The 23,571-nt window shown below is 37.8% G+C and overlaps 3 protein-coding genes across 4 annotated transcripts; 2 read left to right on the top strand and 1 right to left on the bottom strand.

Moving 5' to 3' along the window:
* The first annotated feature begins 1,121 nt into the window (after nt 1-1,121).
* On the top strand, nt 1,122-3,088 carry LOC112560541 (alpha-crystallin A chain-like). The gene is made up of 3 exons (XM_025232458.1): nt 1,122-1,549; nt 1,819-1,995; nt 2,529-3,088. The coding sequence occupies exons 1-3, from the start codon at nt 1,283-1,285 to the stop codon at nt 2,706-2,708; spliced, it is 624 nt and encodes a 207-aa protein (XP_025088243.1). The 5' UTR covers nt 1,122-1,282; the 3' UTR covers nt 2,709-3,088.
* A 1,958-nt stretch (nt 3,089-5,046) lies between these two features.
* Nucleotides 5,047-13,541, top strand: LOC112559991 (OCIA domain-containing protein 1-like). 2 transcript variants are annotated; one of them, XM_025231527.1, is made up of 8 exons: nt 5,047-5,204; nt 6,832-6,907; nt 8,585-8,638; nt 9,125-9,172; nt 9,623-9,761; nt 10,236-10,393; nt 11,793-12,053; nt 12,825-13,541. In XM_025231527.1, exons 1-8 carry the CDS (start codon nt 5,094-5,096, stop codon nt 12,866-12,868), a joined length of 891 nt encoding a protein of 296 aa, XP_025087312.1. In that variant the 5' UTR covers nt 5,047-5,093; the 3' UTR covers nt 12,869-13,541. The 2 variants fall into 2 exon arrangements, with proteins under 2 accessions (XP_025087312.1, XP_025087313.1); XM_025231528.1 differs by having other exon boundaries at nt 5,048-5,204; nt 10,236-10,387.
* A 429-nt stretch (nt 13,542-13,970) lies between these two features.
* Nucleotides 13,971-20,925, bottom strand: LOC112559608 (scavenger receptor class B member 1-like). Its single transcript, XM_025230943.1, is given in 15 exon segments — nt 13,971-14,126; nt 14,301-14,465; nt 15,000-15,051; nt 15,413-15,485; nt 15,603-15,722; nt 15,942-16,177; nt 16,421-16,489; nt 16,870-16,919; nt 17,355-17,446; nt 17,813-18,028; nt 18,366-18,533; nt 18,630-18,645; nt 18,853-18,904; nt 18,907-19,009; nt 20,785-20,925. Coding segments are annotated over 11 exon segments (1,209 nt in total). The 3' UTR covers nt 13,971-14,126; nt 14,301-14,465; nt 15,000-15,051; nt 15,413-15,485; nt 15,603-15,656.
* Nucleotides 20,926-23,571: the final 2,646 nt, after the last annotated feature.

The raw sequence follows: 23,571 nt of genomic DNA, 5'->3' as shown, positions 1-23,571 counted from the left end.
GTATTTTCTTTTCTGTCTCCCTACCTCCACACCCACTCAGAAGTGTCTCTCCCTGTCTCTGACTCGATCGTCCGCGAGCTTTTAAATTAATTAATGAATAAATTTAAAATGACACAAGAAGTTTTTGTAGGTATTGAAGAAAGGTCGTTATATGCTACTTTCCACACGTATAATATTTAGATAATTTTGATTGTGTATACTACCAAATTAATCTTCATCGTAATCTAAATTACATTTCATTGTTTATTCATTCGGGTTTTGTTTTTTTTTGTTTTTTTTTTACTTATTCTATTTCACAAGAAATTAGTAACTTAAGAAGTTTTTTTTAAGTGTGCAAAAAATTAAAATTGTTTGTCAATTTCATTTTTTTATGTTATTCAAAACCCGTGCAAAAAAATAGTGATCTGATTATGAGAAAATTTAATTTCAGGTGTAGCGTCTGTGAATATTTTAAAAGTCACGCATTATATTGTTCATTTAATTGCTAACATATTTGTTCGAAACAGGGCAGATAGCCGTATTATAGGCGTTCCAGCAAACATGCAACAAGCAACGAATTCTAAGGACACGTTCTCATATATATATAATAATAACGAAGATGTATACAGCACATATTCACACATGGTTCACGGAGAAGCAAGTGAATTGCAAAAAATCTACAACACTTAGAAGTTATAATTCGCTAAACAACTAATTCCAAAACAGCAGGTCACTTATGTAAACGATAAACGACCAACATATGTATTTGCTCTTTTTAAGGCTAGTGTATTCAATTAAATGTTCAAGACCCTAAAAACCATCTTGCAAAAATAAACTCGCGAGACGATCGAGGGGATGTAACCACGATTAAGTTACAAATACTCTTTTTTATTTCCCCTTACAATCCAAGGCTAGTTTGCTACCAAAACGTCATTTAACACAAACATCGATCGTCTGCGCAATATACAGCATGTGTCGTTGACTAGAAACTTTTACGTCATGTAACGGTATGTTTTCAACATCTCTGATGTTGAAGATATCTCATAGAAGTTTCGAGATTGTACCAGATCACGAAAACATCCCTGACCTTTGAACGGAAGTTGCGTCCTACTTTACGCAGCCAATGAACTTCATGTCAATAAAGCAGACGACCTTTCTCGAAACTGCGCAACTATGAAGGATAAAATGAAAGCGAAACTTGCATCACATATACTTTGGCTTCCCAAGCGACGACGAAGAGGGTGTATATCAACCTCCGCAGCAGATTTCGATTAAAAGACAGAGGTACTACATTTCCGACGCGATGTTCAGCAGGAGTTTGCTTCCAGCAGTCCGCGCCTGTCGACGTGCATTGGTGCCTGCTCGACATATCTACACCAAACGAGATTTGCCAGTATTTGTCAAACGTAGACGAAATCCATGGGATGATCTCCCATTTCGTTCTTCTGGACCGTTTGGATTAATCGATGATTACATCAGAGACACGTTCAATCAGCTGGAACGCATGTTGCCGACATGGGCAGACTTCAGACCCAGTGTGGCGACTGGTCCTAATGCTGAGGTTGTGGAGGTAAACACATAATTTTCAAATAGCTTATACTTTTTTCCCTTCATCTTTTGAAAACTCTTGCAAACTGGTGTAAATAAACCGTTATAAAAAAATAAGTGCAGTTCTTTTGACGAAATTATAGAATAAAAATTACATGTGTATTGAGTTATAAATTATCAGCTATATATTTTGGTTACATTTATCAAAATAAAACAAAGGAATGAAACAGAATGATGTAGAAGGGAATCAAAGGAATACCTGTGAAAATGTAAACCATCATATGCTTGCAGGCAAAGTGTGACAAGAGGGGTTTACAGCTAAAGATTAACGTGTCTCACTATGATCCTGAAGAACTGAAGGTCAAAGTTGCTCAGGACCGCCTGGTTATCTCTGGCAAACATGAGCAGAAGGCTGATGAGCATGGATATGTCTCCAGAGAATTTACACGTGAATTCCTGCTGCCAGAGGTAAAGTAAATATCTATGAAGGTGCAAATGATCATTACGATGTTTATTTTGACAATCCCTTCTCATAATTTAACTCTCCTGGTTTCTTCAAGTGCAAAGGTTTTAGACATTGTAACCATTATTGTGTATTTCATACAATTCTTGCATTATCAGAAAGTTGAGAAACTCCTTCTCTTGGTCTTGGCCTCACACAGCTACTTGAAAACTAGCTCCTGTTAATCATGTTGCCCCTATCCCTTGTTAGGTTTCCTAAATCTGTACTTGCTGCTTTTGTTTTTGTTTTTGTTTTTTAATCAATGTCAAAATTTTATCTGTACAGACACCACACTGGGTTTTGAGTTAATTATTATAATGTTCCCAGGGTTGATCAACATTCGGGGTTTTTTCCTCCAGTGTGTTTTAATGAGTCCTAGTAAATGCAACATGAGTTGCCTGTATTTCAAAATTCTCTAGAAATAGAGTTTGGGGAAATAAGGAATTGTGAAGAAAATCATTTCACGATAATGATCTGAAAATATGTGTTCCCATTATAGGAGGTAGAGCAGGACACCATCTCCTCTCGTCTGACAGATGATGGCTACCTCATCATCCAAGGCAAGGTCAAAGGTGGAACTGAAGAACAAGGGCGCACCATTGCCATACAAAAAGAGTCGGACAGCAGTTCTAAAACTGACAAGACTGACAAAACAGACAAAACTGACAAAAGTGATTAAATTTCCATTAAAACACTACATTTTTAGAGGTTAGAAGGTGGTGGTAATTAATGCACCCATGTATCTGATTAGTTTCATTCTGATTTTTGGAATGCATGATTTTTATAAATATCCAGGAACAATATTTAGAGATGCCATCAAAATCAGGATTGAAACCAATACTGTAGTTACAATGTTAACTTGAAAATTTTAATGAATGGCTTGTTTTGTTTATAGTAGATGAGAGTTTTGACATCACTTAACAAAATGTACACTTGAATTTTTGAGTTAAGTGATTTGTGACTTACATGTTTAAATATACAGCATGCTGAGGTGTATATTTTTGAATGAGTGAGTGTTTGATAAGCTGTTTTAACAAAATAAAAAGTCAGGACACATTATGCTAGCCGATTTGTTTTATCCTTGACAAGATTGAAACAGAAAGGTTTTGTGTGAATGTGTGAGAGAGAGAATGAAATCTGGGGTTTGTGCCAATGTATTTTTATTCTTGACAGCTGGATCAACACATTGTTGGCAAATTAAAATGCAGAAAGGAAATGACTAGTTGCGCTCAAAGGCTTACTGCCCAAGAAATAAATTGATTCAATATGGTTGAGGGAAGTTGGGTACTTGACAGGCCAGATCAATTAGCCAAGAATGACTACTAGGGCAGCTGGCACTGCATGCTCCTGCTCTCTCTCCTTTAGGTTGAACTATTCCCATCGCAAGCTTCTGAAAAGTTTAGCCTTTAACAGATGTTTTGAACTCTAGGGTTGCCAAAAAGAAATTAAACTTTCATCTCAAATGTAATTCTCACGCAGTACAAGGAGCCCCTTGTGTAGTTGAGGTCATAAAAAACTATCCAGCACAAGTTAACCTCTAGTCCCATGGGGTTATCAGGATGCTGGCATTCTGGATTTGAAGATGCTCCATAAAATTTCATTACAATGATGAAAACTTGAGCAAATTGGAGAATACTGGTGACAACAATGAGGTAACACATGGTAACAAGTTTTGATCTGACAATCATTGTCGAGAAGTAATAAGACCAAAGATCTCTGTGTGTGTGTGAGAAATAGAATACCCTGGCAGAACTAAATGAATCTCCTTCTGCATCTCTTTGTATTGAGATGGTTCTACAGGAAGTAGAAATCTTACAGATCCTTGCACACAAATGAAGCCAGTCCCCAACATAAACCTTGCCCTCTCAAAGGTAGGATACAACCAAGACAAGTTTTTTTACATCCAGTAATTTATGCCTTTTTACAGCTTGCAAGCTTTCTGTGCTTATTGTAGATTGCAAGCAATAAATCGAGGTCCCATTGACCAGTTGGAAAAAGTGCTAAGGTAACCCTGCATTACCGACAGTTTTCTTGTCAAATGAATCTGCCACAAGACTGCTAACAGAGCCCAAGCATTACTATACACTTTTCATGGCCAATGGGTGTGCTGACATCATGCATTAAATTCAGTTGATGCCTTTTGTAAAATAGTATACAAATAAGCTAGCCTTCATGAATAGGCCTGAAGCTGTATTTAGATGTGACTTTTGAGTAAATGGTTCTTTTGCAACCTGAAATTTAGATTGAGCATTGATTCAAAACATTTCTCACCATTTCAGACCGACTTAATTTTGATAGTTCATGTGCCATACCTTTCCTAAGTTTCAATTGGTATAACCATCAGAATAATTTTATTATTTTTGGGAAGAATATTTATTAACAGAACAGCACATTTTGCTTGCAGCTATATCTTGTTTAATTTAGGCAACTTCGCCTTGGAATTCAAGTTTTTCCATAGAATCAAAAGGAGAAAGACTAACATCAGTCCAATAAAGGTGACGCTTCCGATGCTGTAGATGGCCATAAACTGCTTACAGTGTATCAAAAGTATCAGGAATACTTAAAAAATAGTGAACATTGTCAAAAAAGTGCATACTTTACAGCTTACTAATATAACTCTAGATACAAAGACTGTCCTTCAGGTATGTTGGAGAGGTTGACGCCATCTCAGAGAAAGAACTGACACAAATGTAAAGTCGACTGGTCACAGCAAGTTAAAACCATTTAACAATTATTAAACAGGAATTTGTGGAGGTATACAAAAAAGGATTAAATGCATACTATCTCTGAACCATACGTGTCACAAAAGAAAATTCTAATCTCGATGTAAGTGTTCAAAGGGAGACCACGTCAACTAAACACATTAAGTCGCTACAGCCGGATAGGTTCCGCATTTGTAAATTTAAAAAAGCGCATAACATAAATTTTTCAACTGCACTTTAACATAATTTTATAACTTTAATTTTAATAATTCTGGGTTGTTTTTTTTTTGTTTTTTTTCCTGTTAAAATTATTAGCCACACAAGGGGCATTCACTGACTTTCTAAGCGACTTGTAGACTAACATGGCGTCAGTTTCGTCTGATGCTGGATCTGCTGATTATTCCGGACTCCAGCAGCCACCTCAGGGTGGTCAATATTCACCTTCGCCGAGAAATAACCCTCACCTACCGCATGTAAAACATTTTACTTTATTTTACTTTTAAAGAGGGCTGTAATATGGTATTTGTTAGTGCAAGGTCATGTATATTATCGTCAGTCTATGAATAAAATATTGTAAATATCCCTCAACACTCTTGTCCTTGTCATGTTTTATGTGATTTATATATAGTGTTAAGCTTAGCAAATGGACAAGGAAAGGAAAGAAAATAAACGAAAAAGAAACTCGGTACCGAAAGAAGCACTATAATACGTAAGGCTGTCCTTAAACATTGATAAGTGTTGAACGTCTAGTTTGTCCTTTTTTGATATGGCCCATAGGCCATTGGTCATGTTTGCATACCTTTGTTACAAAATGTCTTGGTCCTCTTGTGTGAAACCTTGGTACTGTGCTGATTGCTGACCCAAGCTACAGCAAACCTGGCCACATGTGGCCTACAGAATTTCAGTAGATAAACTCTGTGTGTGTGTTTACTATGCCACTACTATATATTGCATAAAACATGACTGTTTAAGATCAATTACTAGGCTTCAGCCGTTGACATGGATCACTTTGTAATTTGTGGCCTATAAACAGTAGTATAATGCATAAAAGTAAGGTAAGATTTTCCTTTCATTTCAGGAGATATGTAACATTCACTCGCAATGAAGCTATTAAAATATATGTGCATATGTGTCTGTAGAAGAGTCTAGAAATACTTCAGAGGTGAGGTATTAGTGACGTCATTTATCTCTGGGACAGATTTTTGTTTTTCCATTTTTTTCTCCAGATCGTTATGTGGTCTGGTTCCTGCTTAACAGATGGGTCAATAGGGGAAGTTTGCTGTGCTCTATAGGTACTAAATCTGGTTTTGATTGGTATTTTCTACCTCCTCCCCTTTTAGCTCACACACTCACACAGAGAAAGAGAAACATGAAGATCTTAAGCTCTTTCTTTTACAATCTATTCCACAAGAAAAAGAAGTGTTAGGATTAAAAATTTATTTTTTATGTTTCAGCTGACTTGGAAACTAATCATTTGCAAAAACCAGTTGAAATAATCATAGCAATGATAAAGCATGCTTCATTGTGTAGAGGCAGGCTCAGCATAACATTTCTTATTGAATTTGTAATAACCACCATTGTGCTAAATATATATAGCCAGGCCTGATGAAAAGGGAGGGGAGGGTAAGGGGAAGGGGATGCTATACCTGGGCCTGTAGCTGTAAGGGGGCCCGGCCTTGGTCAGTGGATTTATTTTTTCCTTATTCTTTTTGCTTTCATTTAAAGAAAGTTTGATCTAACATTTCTTACTCTGGAGATTTTTTCTGTGTGTAAACAACTCTAAGTTCAAGTAATGATGTAGATCCTAGTGCACTTGTCCTAATATTTGCAGTCTATATTTTGTTACTGAATGAAATGTAGATGTTGACAATCGAATTGTGAGCATATTATTATATACCTGGAAAATAATTTATGATTACAATTACAAGGAGTTTGGAGAAGTCTTCCCCAGGCCCTTTAGAGGTCATCTACTGGCTCTCTGTTGGCCCTGTATGTAGCTTCTTAAATGTCAGGGGTTTTTTTATAAAGAAGAAAAGGAACAGAATGTGAATGTTTAATGTCTTTTTTCTCTCCTGTTCTTTATTTTTTTTTTCTTTGCAGCATGGAAAACCAAAGTTAACCGAAGAGGAACTGAAGGTACTTGAGGAATGTAATACAGAGAGCTTCTGGTATCGATGTGAGAACATTTTTGTTTGCTATTTGCAAATTCATGATTTCACAACTACTATAAGTCTGTTACTTATACATATGATTGTTAGTATGGTGTTTACATAACAACAATCTATACTAAATTCTATATTTAAGTTGTCATTTTGTAAAAATTTGTAAAGATACAGGGCAATATATAAAGAACTGTAAACTGTCAGCTACATGGGTCACATTTGTGCTGTCATAAGGGCTGCACACGTGTATAGTGTCTTTTGTGCAGGCTGCAAGTGTGCTTGCAAAGGGCCATGTGGGCCATATATTTGACATGCCTGATTTGTATTATCTTCCAGAATTTGTTTATAAATTTATGAATTAAGTTTAGAATTTAGTGAAGTTTTCACTGCTTCAACTCACTAGCTACTGTTAAATTTAAAAAAAAATAATGAAATAATTAATTAAGTGATGTTTGGAAGGACAGAAAACTAAATAAATTGTCAACCAGACATAGGGCAGTTGCTGGATGCTGATAGTTTTGATACTAGTTTTTATTTTTCCTTTCTTCTGTAGGTAAGTTGCTAATGAGAAGCAATAACCCATGTTATGCTTTGGGTATCTAGGTGGTGCATAAAAATATCACAGTTTGAAATTTAGCTAAATGCCCTTGTATTACTTCTAGGTTGAAGCTTGTGTAAACAAGCCACTTGCTTAGAACTAGCAGGTTGTTTTACACTAAGTTGAAAATAGTTAGGTGAAACTTCAGTATTGGATGAAGCCATTCAGGTGGTTCAACATCACAAGGGCACAAATGCAAACTATAGTCAGAGCAAAAAGTATCTATAGATAAGGTGACCAGATGTCCTGCTTTATGCGGGACAGTCCCGCTTTTGACCTTGTGTCCCGCCTGCTCATCGGGCGGGACGCCTAATGTCCTGCTTTCTGGCTTTCTGGAAAGTCCATCAAATGTCCCAGTTGTCTTTAAAAATCACTTTTTTCGGCGTTCTTTGACGGTGACGACACCATCCGTGTCCCGCTTTCGCCCCCGAAACATCTGGTCACCTTACTGTAGATGTTTTGACAATGAAGCTAGCCAAACAAGTTCACAGAGTCTCAGCACAAGAATAGGGATAATAACCATCACTAGCATCTCGTGTCAACAGTTATCAATAAATTCTATGATCGAGCAATCTTATTCAGCATGTTTATATCACTAATCTGTGTTGTATCACTAACAAGGATATTAACTCATAACAATCATCTTCCTTACAGGCAGAATGTGTCCTGAAGGTTGCCATTTTGTTTGTTTATGTTTAACTCTGTGCCAGCAACTAAGACTGTGAAGGTTGCCGCAATTTAAAATATAGATACACGTACATATTTGGAATATGACTTTGAGTCACACAGTTATAATTTATATTGTATTGAGTTTTTATTATCAAAATTAGTAAAACATCAATAAACTGTTTTTATTTTTAGGCATTGTTGATGTTTGTCTTACCTGACATACTAACATATCCTGAAATATAAAGACCATTAGAGATAAGCATTAAAGCTGTAAAGATGATAGGTATTAACTAGAAAGCAAAAACGTGCAAACATGTTTGTAAATAATTATTGTCTTGATAATTTTTGCTTAAGTCACCTGCTTTCTCAGGAAACATCTTCATGTAAACAAATTGTTTCTACAGATGCAACTTTTTTTTTTCAGGTGTTCCTTTAGGTGCAGCATTTTGTGGCGGCACCACTTACCTTGTAAAGACTGGTAAGTTTCATGTTATTCATGGGACTAACTTTGATTATGAGTACTGGTGCATTTTTAACTAGTTTTTCCCATTTAACAGATTTGTTGATGCACATTTTTTGTTTGTTTGTGTGTGTGATTGTTCTCAAGGTCAGCATTTTCTTTTCATTTCTCTCCTTTTTGTCATCACCATGTTGGGAATCTGGTACCATCTGATCCACACATGCAAACAGAAGAAAACCATTTTCCTCTAAATCTTCCCTCTCTTTTTTTTTGAGAGGGAGGAGAGGTAGGGATGGGTTGGCCTTTCTGCATTTAATAAAGAGCAGAAATGAATGCATAGAAAAGTGTTTTATTAAAAGTTTTTGCTTTACGGAGGCTTTCCTGAAGATTCTGTATTATTGTTATAAAGGCAGTGCCTAAAAAGATAATAGATTTTCATGCAAGCATTTCAGAGAACTGAATAATCTGGCGTGAAAGTCTGAAATATCTTTTTGTTTTTTTCAGGGTATTTAAAACCACATCCACGTTTTGGAGCTCTGTTTAAAAATCTGGGTAATGTTTGCTGTTACTATTAATGTGAAGATATTTATTAGTCCAAAACATATAAAGCTCTGCTTAGTTTTTATTTTTTCGTTTTTACTGTGCATGCATACTCTTCCTCCCACCCCCATTTCTTGAATGCAAGCATGCACATACATTCACAAATGCTCATATTTTTCAGAATGCATTCACATGTTCATTTCATGTATTTGTCAAAGTAATGCATATATCACTTAAAAGAAGAAACTACTCATAGTAAAATGGAAGGCAGTAGTCCTTACATCAGTCAGAATCATTGAATATTTAACTTGACAAGCCTCTGTTGTTTCTACCACCTAAATTACTGTCTTTCACTTCCAGGTACTAAACACACATTATTACTATCCTGAATGTAGGTAGCAATGACAAACAAAAGAAAATGGGGAAAAATAATCATAATAAAGCTGCTTAATTTTGCTACAGGGGCTGTTTTTGTGGCTTACATTATTGGCAAAGTTTCCTACCAAAGAGCGTGTCAACAAAAAATTCTAGAAAAGATCCCAAACAGTAACCTTGCCCAAGCAATCCGTACGAATAAGGGGTTGCGCTCACCAATTGATGCGTGAGTTCCGTTTTTGCTTTGCCTTTTTTTTTTAAATTAAGGCTGAGTAGAAGGGGGAGGTTGTGTAATTAAGACACCATTCTCATTATCTTCTTTTAATGTCGATGACTTTGCAATAAACATAATACATGAAAGGGCCATAAAGAAGTGTACACATTTTTGTTGATGCACATGTGAATTTTTTCATTGTCTATGACCAGATGCCACTTACCTGGGTTTGAGATTAAACATTCATCTGGAACAACATTCCTTTATGACTATTATTATTTCTCATACTTCTATATTATTATAGGCTGGTTAAGTAGTTTCCCAATGCATGTATTTGATTATCCGCATTTTTTATCTGGAAGGGTCATACCAGCCAGTTTCTTGTAAGAAATTGATCAAGTTGTTAATTGCATTCAACATTCTTTTACAAAACAATAAATAATATTTTATTACTGTATTAAATCTCTTGCTGCTTTGATATGCCAGGGATGGAGGTGATGACAGTACCGTGCGGACATATAGCTCACCTCGGGAGGAGAAAATGCGAGAAGTCTACAGCAGCATGGATGTCTCAGACAGCAAACCTCAAAACGTCAAAGAACTGGATGATAGCTTTCGTCCTACTATAGATAGAGATAGTATGGGTTTGTTTGTAAATTTTTGGATGTTGTTATAATAGTAATTTTCCCACATCACTGATTAAAAAATGTCAGAGCCCTTCCATTATTTTAACAATCTACATGGTTGATGTGATCGGGTGGTGGTGGTGGGGGGGTGGTGATGTTCCTGAGGAGTAATCTTCCTCCCACGCATTCAAAAAAGATGCAGGAATAGCGCCCGCAGAAATATCGCGACCTTTACTCTCCACAGTTTGACTCTCACCTCTGATGTCCAACTCGTCTCTCTTTTTACATCATTACAACTATGATGTCTCTGCCCCTTGTCTCGTCTCATCTCTGCCCTTATATACCTCTCAAAAGGCTAAACTTGCCGCAATTCTCCTGTACAGCTGGAGCAATTAGGAGCTTTAACCCTAGCCAATCACTGCCAAGTATCCTCTTTCCCCCTCAGCATGTCTCTCTAAAGACTAACCATGCCAGCTTACCAAATGCCGATTAACCGGCCCTCTACAATTATATAAGGATTTGTTTCTTTCTCTGTTCTGAAAACCACTAATTCATAATGTTGTCTCCATTGGTTTCAAGTTTAGATTTTGGGCACCAGCTGCTAACTTACAGGTTCTCCTAAAAAAAAATTTAGCTAAGTAAGCTAGACAGCCATGATTAAGATACAGATGTAGATTTATCTGCACTGTTACAAACTTAAGCTACAGCCTTGTGCTGTGGGATTCAGAATGTTAAGGGACTTTGAAATCTTTAAAACGAACAGCATGGTTATACTGTCACCTGACAAAAAAGCAGTGACTGAAGAGTCTGCCTTCTGATTTTGAATAAGAGTGTATAAGAACTTCACCTCTTTCATCATTGGCAAGATTAGCATCTGAGCTAGCTTCTGCAGGTTAGTCATGCATCCAGCGACCATTTTTTGCATCTGCTAAACCCTTGCCATTAAAAACGTGCAATTCCAGTATAATTCAGCTTGAAGAGTGGCTTTTACTGTTCTATGGAAATGAAACTGTCCTTAAGTTTTAATACCAATGGAGGGGGAAATATTTTATTCTTGATACAGGTGGCAGGTTTTCTGAAGGTTCTTAAAAAACCCTGCTTTAGGTGTTATTTGTTTTTATTCATGATGCAATTTTGAGAAACTTAGTTGTATTATTTCTAGATATGACAAAACAGTTTTCTTAAAATTGTTGACTCAAGAATAAGAAGTGTTGTAGTGTACAAAATGGTATTTATGAGTAATTGCAGAGCAAATCTGACCAGATAATGTTAAATAACACCTCCTTTGACGGAACATTATTTAAATGAATGTATATGGTTTATGAAAACAGTTTTTGATTTCAAATTATCACTATACCATTGATTTATAGCATACTAAATGAAGTTTATTTTAAGTCTGGTTACACAAACTTTACAGTCAAAGCTAAAGAAGTGTCACCAGTAGAGAGCACTCAGCCCTCTTTGTCATATGATGAGCTCCGACAGCGTAATAGACAGGAACATGAGCATGCTGTGGGTTCCTCTTCCCGCAACCCTTTTCGCCAACAGGCTTTCCGAACTCCAGAAGTGGTCCCTTCACAGGAGTCTGTTCCTGCATTTTCGTCATCTGTACAGTCTGAGACAGAAAATGCTTTCAGAGCTCCAGAAAATACTGACAGGCCTTCTGCAAGTAGTAGAGGTACATACAACTATTATAAACCTGGCACGGTGCAATTTGTGTTCTAATGACTGGGTCAAACTTGTTGCAGCATAATATTTCTTAAACTGTGTAAATACCTACTTCAGTTCCTGAGACACACCTACAAACATTACCTTACACAAAAAGAGATCAAATCCAGAGATCCTATTTTATCTACAAATCTGCCTAATGTAACAAATCCATGTCTAATCCTGAAGTTTGTGTTGTTGACCTCTGTGCATAGTAATATTTGTAGATGTGTATCTTGAGAACAGAAGGCCAATATTTTCCCAGATTTGAGGAAATAGTGTCTTGCATTAAGTTTTACCCTGTCACTAGAAAAACAAAAACAGTTGCACCTCACTAAACCTTTAAAAAAAATGAAAGAAAAATGCTTTTAAGATTAAATGCTTTAATGTTAAAAAAGGTGAAAATTTTGCATTAGAGGTTTAACAAATTCTTACCAATACTGTCATATAAGTGGTCTTTTCTAAAATTATCACCTTTTCTCTTTGATTGTTCAAGCACTTTGATTTTACATTTCCTTCCTGCTGTTTATATATGACAAAATATTCATGCTTGTGCATGCCAACTCACCGTTCTGTTTTATTTTAAAACATATCAAAACATTTTGTGATGTGGAAGATATATTTCAATCAATGGTAGGCTTTGTCTCTTTGGGAGGACAGTAAAGAAAGGCTAATTTTCATTTTATTTTGAATAATTATTTCACATAGTAATTTCTTGCTCGCCGTCTCCCTCTCTTTTCAGCTGGCAAGAAAAAGAATGCCTATGGTGATGTCTGGGAAGAATGATTCTGAAATCTTCTAAAAAATGTGACTGTGGGCAAGATAGTGTGTGGAATTTCCCAGCAGCACATTTAAATAATATATCATCTACATTTGTATTTCCTCTTCAGCTGCAAGACAAGTCCATTACTGTGTTTTGTTTCTTCTAATGTGCTGTACTTAAGAATATAGATAGTTGATAATTATAGTCGATTTAATTGTCATGCATATTTCTGTGTAATCATGTATTCAGAAATTCTTAGGGAATCAATGAAAAAAGTGTCAGTGGTAAAAATTAATCTTTGAGAAGTTAACAGATTATTAGTTTGATAGATGTTATATAGCTGTATTTTATGTACATAACTTTTTCCCATTGGAACAGTTGTGATCACAGCTTTTTCTTATCTATGTATTGAACCTTTTTCCCATATCAAGGATTATGTCATGTTTGAAGTATGGAAGAAACACTTGACAGATGCTGGTTGTATTTTTCTTAGGTAAGGCATTTCTGTTAACTGTTCATGTTTGTTTGTTACTTCATTGGGTTTCTTTGTTATTGGTCTGAGCAGCTAGTTAGGGTGCATCTGTACCATGTCAAAAAAAGAGGTTATCTTCAAACAAACGAATTTGTTCCTCATTCAAATTTGTTTTCTATGTGTTTTGTCTCTCTCTTCAATATAAGTATAACTTTATAAGACTTTTTTGGGAAATGTTTTGAGCTTTTTATAGTAACTTTGAGGAAAGAGAATTTCAAAATGAAAACAGAATTACAATTAGAGAGTGATAATGACATATTTATAAGACTCACATGTTCTTAAAGACCAACCTAAACGGTTTGCGTTTTTTCAGATATCAGTAGATATAGGAGGTATAAAACTAACCTGTGTAGGTTTATATGGTCTACACTCTACATCAACCAATATCTGCAAAAAAGCAAACCCTTCAAATCAGTCTTTAAACACAAGGATCCATTAACACATACCCATTTCACTGAGAAAACCTTCACAGTTGCACATTTGCTGTTAAACCAGAGAAGATTAATTTGCTGAAGACATTTCTTGCTTGCAAACCAGACCTCAGATGAAAATAACTTACCATACTTTCACACACCAATAACATAAAAGACTGGTTTTTAAAAACACTTTTAATATAAGAATTTATTCCAGAATGTAAAAAACGAGAAATATTTAAAACAAGGCATTAAGAAAATTGGCTAAGCTTGATCATTTAGTAGAGGTACTCTCTCCTGTTGCGTTGTGTTCAAAGAAGCTGGAACCATCTGCTTCTGAAAACAGAATTTTAAAGAAAATATTTGGCAGGGTACAAATAAAATTTTAAAAATTATCTAGAAGTGTGTTTTTGGAGGAAATTTTATCTCACCATGCCAGAGGATAATAGAAATTAAGAGTCTAGTGTTTACTACCAAAGCAAAACTAAACCTGGCAGAATCGTTACTTACCTGTCTTCTGGCGCGCATTCGTCTACCGAGGATCCACACCAGGGGCGCGAGGGCCAGCAGCGGTCCGAAGCCGTAACACGCATAATGCAGAGCAGTCACGATGGCTAGTGGTGTCTCGATCTGGTCCTTGAACATGTCTGCGATCGTATCATCCACTTCTGCCAGCTGTCGACATACCAACAGCATGCAGTCTCAACGACCCACATAAGCAAACAAACTCATCAAGAGTAATTTCACCACTCATTCGTCCACCAGCACCTCTACAGATGAATCTGCCAACTCTGTATCAGAAAAAAAGAAATTAAGGAGTGCAGTTAAAGGCGGTCTTTCTTTCTTGTATTCAGTACGGTAAAGATAGTCCCGAGACCTTACCGTTGTTGAGAAGTGAGATTTTTTTCAGTCCTCGTTTGTTTGTGAGGGTGGTACCATCGTCTCCGTTGTCTCACCTTCCTGAACCCTCTAAGGAATCAGGTACCCATCCCACACCATCAGCACTGATTACTACAATCAGTTCTATGATCATGTTTGCGCCAAGGACACGTTTGCTACTTTTATGTTGTGTTTAAGAAAGCACATTCTTATTGCACGGAGTTACAGCAATTAATTACAAGCTGTACAAAGCTCAATTCCCTGGGATAACATAGCTGGGATAAGAATGGTTAAGCTACAAATCTTTTCTGCTGTAGTTGGTAAACTTACCCCGTTAATCCATAAAACCGGTACATAGGCTAAGCTCAGACTACTGGTCTTCCTGCAAGTGAAAACAAGTCATTAATAATAGTGATTGACTGAAGCCCATTAGTAAGCGTTAAGATAGTGCAGGAACAAATTATAATAGATTTTACTCTCTAATAAATAGTAGGTGAAAGATGGAGGGACAAGTTTCGTCTGGTAGAGACACCAGGACACTTACACAAATCTGAAAAGAGGGCTAGGACAGGGTTATTACATGTATCTAACCGTGACCCAAACTTTCTACTATCACCACTTTGTATAATCCTAGCTCCCTTTTCCCGATTTTCGTTTGTGGACAAGATATTCATAGCAACCTATATCATGGCATCATGAGCCCTTCTAAACGAAGGTTTCAGGATGGATCTTAGGTTACATACCTCAGAAATGTGTAATTTTTTATTTGGATATTCAGCTGATATCGTCGTCCTGCTGACAGGCAACGCCTGTCAACTGAAAGAAAAGAGCGAAAAATCGTTCATACTTTTACTACTTTAAAGACTCGATCTTCCTCGTATCTTGTATGCATGAATCCATACACCTACCAGTCCCACACAAGATTGCTCTCACCTGGTGAAGGTGAAAATAAGGCTGATGCTTCACTCTGTCAGGACTCAGCCCACTTTACACGGTCGAAGTAGTACTGGTCGGCCCCCAGAAAGTGTGGTAAAGACACGTACAGCGGGGCTCCTATTCAAAGTACAAGACAGAAAGCAGTGACCTGCAGAAGACCTTTCGACTGTACAAGTATATATGGATATATGGATGAATTACTTAATTTGTACAATGCATGCGCAATTGAGTTATCAAAATGACATATCAAAACTACAGAGCCCAACAAAAAATCTGCTCAGTTAGTTAAGTTTTCAAATCAATCAGACCTACATTGAGAGGATGTAAAACACTTACCGTGTCCCATGGCGCTACAGTTAAGAACACCGGAGGGATGCAGAAGTTGGTATTAGGTGTACAAAAGCCAGCATTCCAGGGGTTTATGGACGCGTTGGCGAACTGATCGTCGTCCACGACAAACTTCATGGTCGGAATCCCCAACACGGAACTGTCTTCTCGATACACCATGTCGACAGACCTGGGAGTCATCGCAAAGTGAGACAGTTTACGGTAGAAATGCTTGCAGCTATCCCCTACTGGATAAAACTTTACATTAACTTACTTTGTAGAATTTATATATAAACTTATTTCTAACATTTTACACAACCACCCCCTAACCCCATCGTGACTTCGGGACGAGTGCGAGTGCGCATGTCTAGCTAAGTGTTCAACAGTCGGAAATATCATGAACATTCTTGCAAATACTCTGAACCCCCTGTTTTATTTTACACGTTGAACACACGTTGGTGTGACTGGCACGAATAAATTATTCTTACCGATAAGATTGGAGTCGTACATTTGAAGAATGCGGTCAGTTGTGACAAAGGGCGGGAAGAGTGAGCCATCTGCAAATGAAACGGTTAGACTTGCAAACTGCAAAAAAATTAAAAAAAATGGTTACTTACTGCGAATATAGCGATGAACTCTTTTAAATTATTAGCGATTATCGTTCCTCCCTGTCAAAATTTGACAACCAAATAACAAAGTACGAAAATTAATAGTCCCTGCAATCAGTCACTGACTTAATTATTCTTCACGTAAAAAGCTCACAAGAACACACCACCGAAGACTCCCATGTAACCATCAGTTATATAAAGACTGTAACTGCAGGTGAGTGGCAGTTGTGTGTGTGTTCCACCAAGCAGGAACGAAGACAGAACAGTGTCTAATGAATGTAAACCCCAAATAAACCCTCAAGATCCAGTGATTGCTGTCTGCAACTCACCTGTGCCGTTAATCATGTTGGCCATTGAGGTGCTCCAATAGTTCAGAGACCTACACAACAAGCGTCAGAGTCAACTGTGATAATACACATTCTGATTTCAAGTACGTATGACAAGATATAATACAGTTACTGTCTCATTACTCATCGAAACCAGGTCACTTTTTTGTCTATATAATCTGTTATTCTTCTACTTTTCGTGCCATTATCATCTTACCATTCATTCAGTTAATAACGGGATATTCGCTCTGGAAAAAGAAGTTACACAGCACTTGAAGACAAGTGTTACACGTTTTAAAAATAACTTACTTTCACACAGCCTTGTCTTCCACATATCCATTCTACTTTTTCATCCATTTATTCATTCTTTCTTCGTTTATTCATATCATCCATCCACTCATCCATCATTTTCTTCTATTTTTTCTCAGTAGCAATGTTATCCGCACGACAAGTGATGTATGCTGCAACAATGTTACGTGCGCTCGTACATGTTGTTGTTCCACCTGTCGATGACGAGAAAGTAGCTGAGGTCGTCTGTACCCGTGTGAACTGTATACAGGCCGTCATCGGAGCCATTACGCTAATGACAAAATTTGTTATCAGATAAACAAATCTAACATGCTTTAGTGAATCAGATATGTTTGGAGTGCATGGTACAACAACTAGTGTCACATCAGAGCAATCAAAGTTCCTTCCGTCAATATGTCAGTGTGTTTGTGAGTGCACGAGGACACACACAGTCGTTTTACAGAGAATAATAAGTAAATAAACATTTCGTTACTGCTACAGTATTAAGACACACTCTTAGACCTCATAAACAGACCGCAGCCTCATTTTCGTAACATGAATTCACTCACATTCTGAACAATTTCGGGAACTAAATCTGCTAGGACCATAAACATTAAAAAGACTACCGTCAAAATAATGTACAAGTAGACAAACTCACGCCCATGTAGTAGCCAAAGGACCCAGTGATGAGATCAGAAGTGATGTTGAAAGTGTCCAGGACGTCCTTCACCAGTTTCAGGAACTTGTCCTCGTAACCCCAGAAGATGTCGTGTACAGACACATTGACAAAGATGTCCTCCCCCAGGTCGTTCAGCAGAAACTCCACAGCTTCCTTCAATATGGAATACTCGTACTGGAGAAGGGAGGCCACCGTCTACGACAGGGAAGTAATCACGGGTAGGTATTTAATCTTGAGAATTGGTGAGCAGTTAGTCCGCAATGTGAGGTCAACAGGTCAGGAGAATCAAGTCCAAAGATGATAAATTTAATAATTAGATTATATCTTATATATATATATATAAATAATGCAATTACATCTGGAGATATCTCCTTTGTGAAATCGGGGTGTAAGATTGGTCAGTGTGTGTGTGTGTGTGTGTGGAGTGGGTGCTGAAAGAAATTTTCTGACAAAATATAGGAAAAACTAGAGTACGCTTGTTGGACACACGTGTCAGTGTGTGTGGCTTTACTTAGTATTCTAGAGTACTCACAAACAGTGGTGCGTTTACTGTTAGGAATGTGTCGTTATCAGTTCCAACAGATCTGTCACGTTGAAAGATGAACGTCTGTCTTTGACGGTAAGTGACTGTATTGTTTTTGTTGAAGGTGATGTTGAACTTCTCCAAGGGCAACCCTGGACAAATTTCGTTTACGCAGTTCTTTAGAAGTAAAAGAAATTATTGCTGCTTTAAAATGCTTTTCACTGTGACTAAGAAATATTTTTTCATATTGTAATATCCTCCAAATATTTACACCTTGAGTATGAGATTTCTAGTAAAATATATCAAAACATAGCCCAGTCTTTGCTCTATCGTGCTCCGCCACCCCGACCTTTCCCCATGGTTCATTTGCAGAGTCGTTAGCTTCTAAAAGTCACAAGCAAGTCACGTGATCCTTATATTTATGGTCTCCAGAAACATGTCTGAATCACTTTTACCTGAACTAAGGCTTACTTGACCGAGCACAGGTATGTTTTACCTGTACGTGTAGGGACCTTTCTCTACCAGCATGGGTGGGGCGCCAAGTCGGACTCATTCGGGTTGACGATGTCGAAGACATAGAGCTGAAAGTAGACTGGCACCGGGGGCGTCTCCCAGTAGCCGAAGGAATAGGATGTGGGAGTCAAAGCCAACATCTGCAAGAAGTAGAAGTGAGCGTGTCTGTTATTTGTCAATATGGCTACATGGTTGTTAATGATATCATTTCTGTAAAGAGCTCTGAGAAAATCATTTGAAAAGAGCCATATAAATCTTTATTTATTATTATTATCCTTCGTATTTTTATTTGATGCATGAATATGTGGGTGTGCGTAAACAACAACAATCTTTTGTTTTTGATTGATCTATTGTAGTTGTTTCCTTGCGTTTGTGTATGCGTACGAGGTACTTGTGTGCGTTCGAGTGCATTTCTGTGAGAGAGAAAGTGTGTGTGTGTGTGTGTGCACGCGCCTGCCTACGTATATTTTGGCGTGCGTGACTGCGTGCGTGTGTCTGTTATTAAGGACGCGCTATCCTATGTCCGAGATGATAACCGTGCGTAGGTGGAGTTCAGACTGCCATTGTCGTCTTCACAAGAGACTTGATAACAGTGTACTTTGACGTTATCATCTACATTAACGGTTCTTGCTGTGTGTGTGTAAATAATACAGTAGCTACCTCTTCACGAAAAGAAACAAGGTGTTTGTGAGCGAAGTGTTGACCTAAGTGTACACCATCAAATATTTGCTACATCCGGAGCCGACAGCACGCATCTGTCTAGAAACCGTCACATTCGTTTTTTCTCATTTCTGTCGAGTTTTAATTTTGAGCTTCAAGCTGAGCACACTTCAAAAGTTCAAACTCACCTCGCCTTTCAGTGAGCTGTTTTAGGTATGTTGTGTCTTTTGAAAAAAAAAAAAGAAACAGGGTAGGAATGGGCACACCCACTAACGACTTGAAGCATTTATCATCGAGCAGAACCAGCCAGGATCAGTGGTCACATTGAATACATTACTTCTATACATTTCTTTGATAATTGGTGTGATTTACAGTTCTAAAACAGAGAATAAAATCACTCCGCACAATTTCAGAATGTGGGTACTAAAATAAAAGTAGACCGTTTTCCGCATATTTTTATTACAGCACACTTTTGTTTCTTCTTTTTTTTTTCATTAACTCCCTATGTGGGAATTTCGCATTCACCCACTTCTCCTTAAAGTCTGAAAATGTTTATCATTAATTTTCAGTGACAATGCAATATTAAATAATTTCCAACAATTCGGCAGTTTCCAGCAAAATTTAAGTAGCAGAATAATTTTTTGTTAAATTTTGTATGAGATTTTATTGGCCAAATTAGTGGAGATAGAGGTAACTCTGGTGCTATGGGACTAATAAGCTATAGGCTATCTCCCCTAATTCAACCTATAAGAAGGGAATGGAGTCAAAAAGTAAGACGAAAAAAGATAACAAAATTGAACAGTATAGAAAATGTAAAATAAAAAAGTGAGTTAAATATTTTAAAAAAAAAAAACCACTTTTATTTGAAATGCACCAAAAAGGGTAAAAATAATTGTCCCTAGATCTTGAAATTTTGTTTAATTCATATAACTTAAATTATAAAAGTGTGAGGGGCACTTTTGGAACTTGGAACACTATTAGAACTGGAGTTGTGTGCAATGTAACTGCTGGTCGTTGTCTTTCGAATAGTTTTACATACAACTGTAGACACGACTCACCACGACTGCTGCTGCTGCTGCAGCTGCTGCTGCAGCTGCTGCTGCTGATGATGATGATGATGATGATTGATGATAATAATTTATACCCGTCAGTGTATGAAATTCCCTGAACTGACTGCATCAGCTCAGCTATTAAAACAACACAAAAGTATCCGTAACCTGCACTACAGAATTACAAGATGATATTTATAACTTACCTGCTTCATTTTGAGGTGTTCGATCTTGTCCAGGATCACATCGAACGTACAGCTGAGAACGAAGAGTGTTGTTCCCATAATACACATTGCTGTTAGGATGGCGACCTTTTTCTTGCTGAGTCTGGAGTTGCGGACTCCCATCTCCTCCCCCTGTACTGGTCATCCTACCGACTTGACTTCACAAACAAACCGTATTTGCAGACTTTCCAAAAAAGCTTGGCTTCTTCGCACAGTTAGAGATACTTTATTTCACTTAGTGTCATTTTCAGACACGAGCCTTAGACGTTACCAAGATGGACCGTTATTAAAGGTTTTAAAAAAGAAGACTTAAATAACCTTTAAAAGGTCGTACTCTTACAAGGATTCAAGGACCAAGCTTGCAGTGAACATGCCAAGTTTATCTACGGTAGCCTCGAGGTGGTTTTTTTTTTTTTAAAGTTTCTGAAGACGGGTGATACGTTTGGTCCCTGATACGGTCACAAGTTCAAACTGATGACGTGGGCAGGCTCCCCGAAAGCTGCTCCAGGTAGGAAGCGTGTGATACTGGCGCATGCTTCTTTCATCGCTGATAACAGTGATGTTCAAGGGCAGGATACAGTGACCTACGATAAAAATATATATAAAAATTGCTTTTATATAAGAGGTTGTCAGATGCACTTCCCATGTTAAAGGTCGCGTGCACTCGTGTACTGATTGTTAGACAACTATATATATATGCACGTCCATACAAGTGGTGCATGTTATTCAGCACACTCCCTCAGATTCTTCAAGTCGAATTAAAAATTATACCAAGAGTATCTGTAAGTGACCAGTGGTAGGCCACCTTGCTAATAAAGTCAAATGGTCGAGATCCTACTTCTCCACAGCTGTAGTCATGAAGCCAAAGTAAGTCGTTGTCCAGGAGCAACATCAAGAAGTATATACATTCCTCAAAGATAAAGTAACATTCGCAGGGTCTGGACACTTGCTTTGTAAGTGCATGTGTCACGGAATGTGGAGGCACCTCACCTGCCAGTTCTTTGACCTATAGTACAATGCACCCCTACAGTCTGGTACCTATGACACAGTCGTTGACACAGTCGTACCTATGACACAGTCGTTGACACAGTCGTACCTATGACACAGTCGTTGACACAGTCGTACCTATGACACAGTCGTTGACACAGTCGTACCTATGACACAGTCGTTGCTTAATTTCCTTAACTCGTCAAACCACTGTAAGTTCCGCAAGGCTGCACATCATGATATCAACTACGACTGTTGACCTCGCGTAGCGTGCAGCGCCTGTTGCTCCAGTTGACATGTTTGTTGAGACAGATATGACCTACTTGCAATGGCTAGGCCCTGTCGATGCTATGTTGACCTAAATTCACGGTCAGTGTGTTCATTTTTATTGATAATGGGCAATTCCTAAATCCCTTATATCCCCTCTCACACACCTCATCACACCCACACAGACATTGAATATTCTCTCTCTCATACACACAGATAGACATGTACACTATATACTTTCTCTCACGCACACACATTCTCTGTAGGGGTTAGGCAGCAGGAATCAGGTCAGCGCGAGAAGCTAAGCAGGTCAAGGTCCACACGTGATGCGCACATGATAAACATATGAGAGCCCCGGTCACATGCAGCTGCCGATGTGATTGTTACTTTAGCAAAATTTAGCGAAGACATATAAGATTGCAGGGAATCTAATGTCACGCTGTCTTCTTTCTGGGATATACGTGACAAAAGTCGCGCCATGAAAAAAAAAATCTTCACATAAAGCTACTTTCATAACATAAACCTCTATATAGGTCAGTTACCTGTTAGTATGTCACTCTGACCTACTGTTCACACCGTCGCGTTGCAGTCAGTTCTGTAGCCGCTGGGCCCTGATGCATGAACAGGCTTGTGGGTGAGCAATGTTCTCGATGGTTGCAGACGAAGAGAGCGGAATCGCGAAGATGCCGACGCCTGACTGTGAGTGATGCTGGGTGAGCGCCGCGCCAGCTGCTGTACGCACATCGCACTTTGTTCTCTTGCGCGGACACTCACGCAGACATGGTGTGCGCAACTTGCGCGCCAAATCGACAAGAAATAATGAATGACCTCTGCCCTGTCTCACCATACCACCCCACTCATCCACTCACTTCTTTTTGTTCAAAAAATTGCTGCATGTGCAAACACGTCGTGCGCATCATACATAACAGAATATATAAAATGTGAATATGTTTGTTGTGCCTGAAATTTATGAGTAAGGTGATCAGCTGAATGCTGCATCTGAATGTTTGTTGTAGTTATATACCTCGGGGCAAAAAGAACAAGCATTTTGTCACGCGGTGTTGAGACCCCACGGTTTTTTTGTTTTACCCCTGGTAGGTACGGCGGAGTTGCGAAGAGGTCCTGCAGTAAAGTAACATCAAGTAATATCTTCATATTCTGAAAGCCGTTTATAGTAACATACAGTACTTACGTAAGTCCTTTGCCCTTGATTTTCCCATGTAGCCTCAGGATAACGACTTACTGTCGATTCATAACTACGAGATTAGGAGAGCCTCTTTAAACCGGTTATAGTCTAAATACAGAAGATAAACTTCAAATATGTCTGCGTATTTCGACTAAAATATTGATACTTCAGAAATTAAATAAGAAACAAGAATTGTGCAATAATTTCCATATAACATTTATTATCTATTTCTTACTTCCAGTTAATAATGCATCATACTATATACTGATAATGCAGCATTCCTGCCTTTCCTGGCTAGGAATGCGATCCAAGAGATAGTTTAGGAATAG

This window comes from Pomacea canaliculata, linkage group LG3 (assembly GCF_003073045.1).
Source record: "Pomacea canaliculata isolate SZHN2017 linkage group LG3, ASM307304v1, whole genome shotgun sequence".
Taxonomy (NCBI): domain Eukaryota; kingdom Metazoa; phylum Mollusca; class Gastropoda; order Architaenioglossa; family Ampullariidae; genus Pomacea; species Pomacea canaliculata.
This window is presented reverse-complemented; position numbering and strand designations above follow the sequence as displayed.

What these genes read in the sequence shown, in the direction of transcription:
- LOC112560541 (XM_025232458.1), top strand. Translation starts at nt 1,283, where the DNA reads ATGTTCAGCAGGAGTTTGCTTCCAGCAGTCCGCGCCTGTCGACGTGCA. An exon ending in CTAATGCTGAGGTTGTGGAG is followed by an intron (nt 1,550 to 1,818) that starts GTAAACACATAA and finishes ATATGCTTGCAG; the next exon opens with GCAAAGTGTGACAAGAGGGG. An exon ending in GTGAATTCCTGCTGCCAGAG is followed by an intron (nt 1,996 to 2,528) that starts GTAAAGTAAATA and finishes TTCCCATTATAG; the next exon opens with GAGGTAGAGCAGGACACCAT.
- LOC112559991 (XM_025231527.1), top strand. Translation starts at nt 5,094, where the DNA reads ATGGCGTCAGTTTCGTCTGATGCTGGATCTGCTGATTATTCCGGACTC. An exon ending in CACTTACCTTGTAAAGACTG is followed by an intron (nt 8,639 to 9,124) that starts GTAAGTTTCATG and finishes TGTTTTTTTCAG; the next exon opens with GGTATTTAAAACCACATCCA. An exon ending in AGCTCTGTTTAAAAATCTGG is followed by an intron (nt 9,173 to 9,622) that starts GTAATGTTTGCT and finishes ATTTTGCTACAG; the next exon opens with GGGCTGTTTTTGTGGCTTAC.